General features: G+C 40.2%; 1 protein-coding gene across 2 annotated transcripts in view; it reads left to right on the top strand.

Moving 5' to 3' along the window:
- Positions 1-3972, top strand: part of Stradb (STE20 related adaptor beta) — a 28726-nt gene that overhangs the window by 13401 nt on the left and 11353 nt on the right. For both annotated transcript variants that reach the window (XM_031367601.1, XM_031367602.1), the window contains exon 4: positions 2415-2514. In XM_031367601.1, the coding sequence (XP_031223461.1) occupies positions 2415-2514 (100 nt within the window). The remainder of the gene's footprint in view (positions 1-2414; positions 2515-3972) is intronic.

Consider the following 3972-nt stretch of genomic DNA (forward strand, 5'->3'; position numbering starts at 1 on the left):
CATCCAGCGTCGTTTACCATCTGTTGGATCCTTCTTGACATCATGTGACCTTTTATGTATTTGCTTTAGCTAAATATCCTTTCACCTGTGTCTGCTTCAGGAAAATACTCCTTCACAGGCCTGTCCCAGCAAAACACCTTCAGATACAACTGACTTTCCAAAAAACCCATAAGTTTCCACTTCAGCCTGGTCTTCCTGCTCTGCCCCTGCTCCTCACCTCTGATGCAGTGTGATGAGCTGGCCTCTTACTTGTGCAATCCTGCTTTTGGTGCTGTGGTAGACTGAATTCCTTTGGAACTGTAAGCCAAAGTAAACCCTTTCTTCCTAAGTTAGCTTTTGTCAGGATATTTTATCACAGCAGCAGATGTGAAACTAGCATAGGGAGCCTGCCGTAACTCTGCTTTTTAGTTCTCTAGTCGTTAAATTACTAGGAGGAGTGAGGTTATTTGAGATGAGTTTCTGTTAACCCATGCTGTCTCCTTGTGATTACCGTGACATTTTCTTCATGGTTCATGTTTCCTCTGTCAATTTGATCTCAGCCTCTTCTGGGAAGAGACATCAAACTTGCTGCTTTATTGTATTCTACCTTTTGAAAATTGGGTCTGTTGCTAGGTATGATGGCTCGTATCTGTACTACTAACACTTGAGACATTGCAACAGGAGGATTGCCACAAGTTCAAGGACATTATCTGAGCTAGGGAGTGAAACCTTTCCCTAAAAAAAGGAAGGGAAGAAGGGAGGAAGGAAAAGCAAAAGTAAAACTAGAAAGAAGACCAGAAGTGTTGGACATATAGTTGCGCTTGAGTGAGTTAAGAGTGCACTGTGTTCATAGCAAGACAGACTGGGACAGGAGGAGACTTTGGGTTGCGGAGCTAGACCCTGTCCCAACCAACGAGCAAACCCAGCAGACAGAAGGCTGTAGCCTGGGAGCATTTGCTTGTAACATCTATATCGTGTTTGAAGAAGGCTGATTCCCTCATGCACTAGATGGAGGAAATCAGAGGTGGGCTGCTTAGCTGATTTCAGCCCATCATGCAGTAACACTGTCATTTGCCTTTTTATTTTATGTGTGTTTAGCCTTCAGGTATGTCTGTGTGCCACATGCATGAAGTACCTGCAGAGGCTAGAAGAGACCATTTGATCCCCTGGAACTGGAGTTACACTTGTAACTCCAATTGTAGTTAGCTGCCTAAATATATTTAGGTATTAGGGTGTTGAGAATTGAACCTGTGTCCTCTAGAAGAGCAGCAAATGCTCTTAACCACTGAGCCATCTCTGCCCCCTGCTATTTTATAAGTTATGAAAATAAACCTTAGTGCTTTATGTCTCTAGCATTTCTAACAGTCTTACAGATTGATTTCACTTTAAAATTTTAAGACATTGTTATACACTCTTCTTTTTACTTTATGTTTTCTTTCTGTTTATCTGAATGCTCCCCATTCTTAAAAAAACAAACAAACAACAACAACAAAAAAAAACAAATTAGCTCATGGTATCATCCCACCCCAAATTGGGCTTACTTTCACTTGTATGGTAGAATTCTCTTCCATCTCCCTTTATTTGTGCTTTACCATAAATAAAGTATTATCAGTCTCAAGTTGGGGAAACATACTTGCCACTATCTATATAACTCCATCTTCTGGCTTTAGCTCCCCCTGTTTCTCCTGATTGAAGGGTTTGCTATGATGGAGTTAGTACAGTTCCTCACACATCGTACTGTTGCTTCCCTGCTTCCTTCCTGCCTCTTTAGAGGCAGTAACACGATTCTTGCACCTGCTAGTTTCTGTAAAGGCTTCTTAGTCTCTGGGTCCTGCTGTCCTTTAGGACATCTTCATGGATATCATATTATGCTATGCTAGGAGGTTAGGCCTCCTCTTTCTGCTTCCTGTGTCATATTTCACTGCTGCTATATTTAGGTACAAACTTGACTCTGATTCCAGAGCACCCCCATGAGACCTCATTGCTATGGGATCTCATCTCCTTAGGTTTAATTTTCTTCTTGACCTTCTCTTACTTCATGTTATTATATGAAAGACTTCTTCTTTACTGTTAACACAGAGCATATACCTCAGACTCAAAGCAAGAACACAAGCCTAGACTATCCTCACAGGTCCTTGCAGTTCCTCCCTTGAACACTTAACAATTATCATCTATTCTTAGAACCTTCTAGAAGTTTTACTGAAAATGAGATGGGAAGTATATCTTGCTCTTGCCCATTTTTTTTTCCTGCCTTTCTCTCTTCAGGTTGAAACCTGACATCAGTTAGCAAGTGCTAAATTTCTTCTAGATCTTAAAATATCCTTTCCAGTCACCTTCCAGTACTGTCAATATTTTCTGTTGGAATAGGGAGATCAAACTGGGGGACTAATGATATTAATTCTGTTTTATTTTTGTCATGTAAAAAAAAAATGCAGGTTGATGAGCCAGCGATTTCCTGGCCCCTTCCGTCTTCCAGAGCCAATGAAGTGATATGCTCCACTAACGTCTCTCACTATGAACTGCAAGTGGAAATAGGTAATGATGCTGGGCTTCACCCACACCTCTTCCCACTAGAAAGGAAACTGTGGCACACACATTATTTTATGGGCATGCATGTCTTTCTTCCTTGTCACCTACAGCATAAAACTGGATTTTAGCTGGGTCTGTTAGCTGAGTCTAAAGCATTTTGTGTCGATCTAAAAATAATCACTCATATCTTAAGATTTCTGTCTAGTATTACTTTTCCAATGAAGTACATTTAGGAAAAAAGAGAGATAGAACTTTAGATAACCTAAGTACATACTTGAATCTTTAGGTGGTTTTTAGTTTTGTGGGTTTAATTGTTACAGGGTAGGAATTTAAATCAAGTCATACAATTTTTTTCAGTCATGACACTTAACCCCAATTACTTGTTAATTTATATTTTATCATAAAAAACATTCTCATTTAAGTATAAGACAAAATCAGTTCCTGTTTATAGCTTTATATTTGTAAAACATTTGCTCCGAACATTCAGGAACATTTTTAATCACTAAACACGAGTGATACTGTAGAGTTGAGGCTATAAAAAAAAGCTCTGGCTTGAGGGTTATCCTCTCTGGGAGGCGAACACAGAGAACAGTACTGGTGAGACATTAGAGGGCATTAGAGGAGAGGTGTGTTAAAAGAACCTCCTAAAGATACCTATCCCTAACTTTGAAGACTGATTCATAATGTAGGTATGCCTTTTAGTATAAAGATTATTTACCTAATGTAGTGGATGGAAACCAGTTAACTAATTTTAGTTCGTCACTCAGTAGCAGAACAGAGAAGATTGAGCAGCAAGCCAGCAGTTCTGGGAGTGAAGAATAATGGCAAAAAGGCCTTGCCTCCTAAGGGGAACTGGGGCTGCTTGTTATTGTTTAAATACAAACCATAGAGAGCAATCTTGACTGGAAGTTTTGAACAATTGCTAACTCACAAGAAACCAAATGAAGCTGGGAAGCCCAAGTCAGTCTTGGCGGTGCATTGCTGCATGCTTGGGTATTCTGCCACAGGCACTGGGCCTTGCGGAGTAAATTCTGTTGAAGAAGGAATGATTCCAGTGGTCAGACAGAGGTGGAGCTTTTGAACATGATGGCTTATACCTTGCGAAAGGATTGATCAGTTTATGGGATGCTATCTTATAGGCTTTGGGGAGTGAGTGGGCCAAGCATGTTCAGCTCTCATGGCATTGTTTGTAAGAATGCAGAAATAGTTCAGCCACGTTAGGAGACAGTTTGGCAGCTCTTAAATTCACACCTGTATTTACCACATGCCCTGTCAATCTCATGTGCAGGTACTTGTCAAAAAGAAAGGAAGATGTGTCTCCTTAAGGATCTGTGTAGGACTAGTTAGGGAAACTTTATTATTTATAGTCACCAGAAACTGAAAGTAAAACTGAAAGTAAAGCAAATACATAAAAGGTCACATGATGTCAAGAAGGATCCAACAGATGGTAAACGACGCTGGATG

Source organism: Mastomys coucha, unplaced genomic scaffold, assembly GCF_008632895.1.
Source record: "Mastomys coucha isolate ucsf_1 unplaced genomic scaffold, UCSF_Mcou_1 pScaffold14, whole genome shotgun sequence".
In the NCBI taxonomy this organism is placed as follows: Eukaryota; Metazoa; Chordata; class Mammalia; order Rodentia; family Muridae; genus Mastomys; species Mastomys coucha.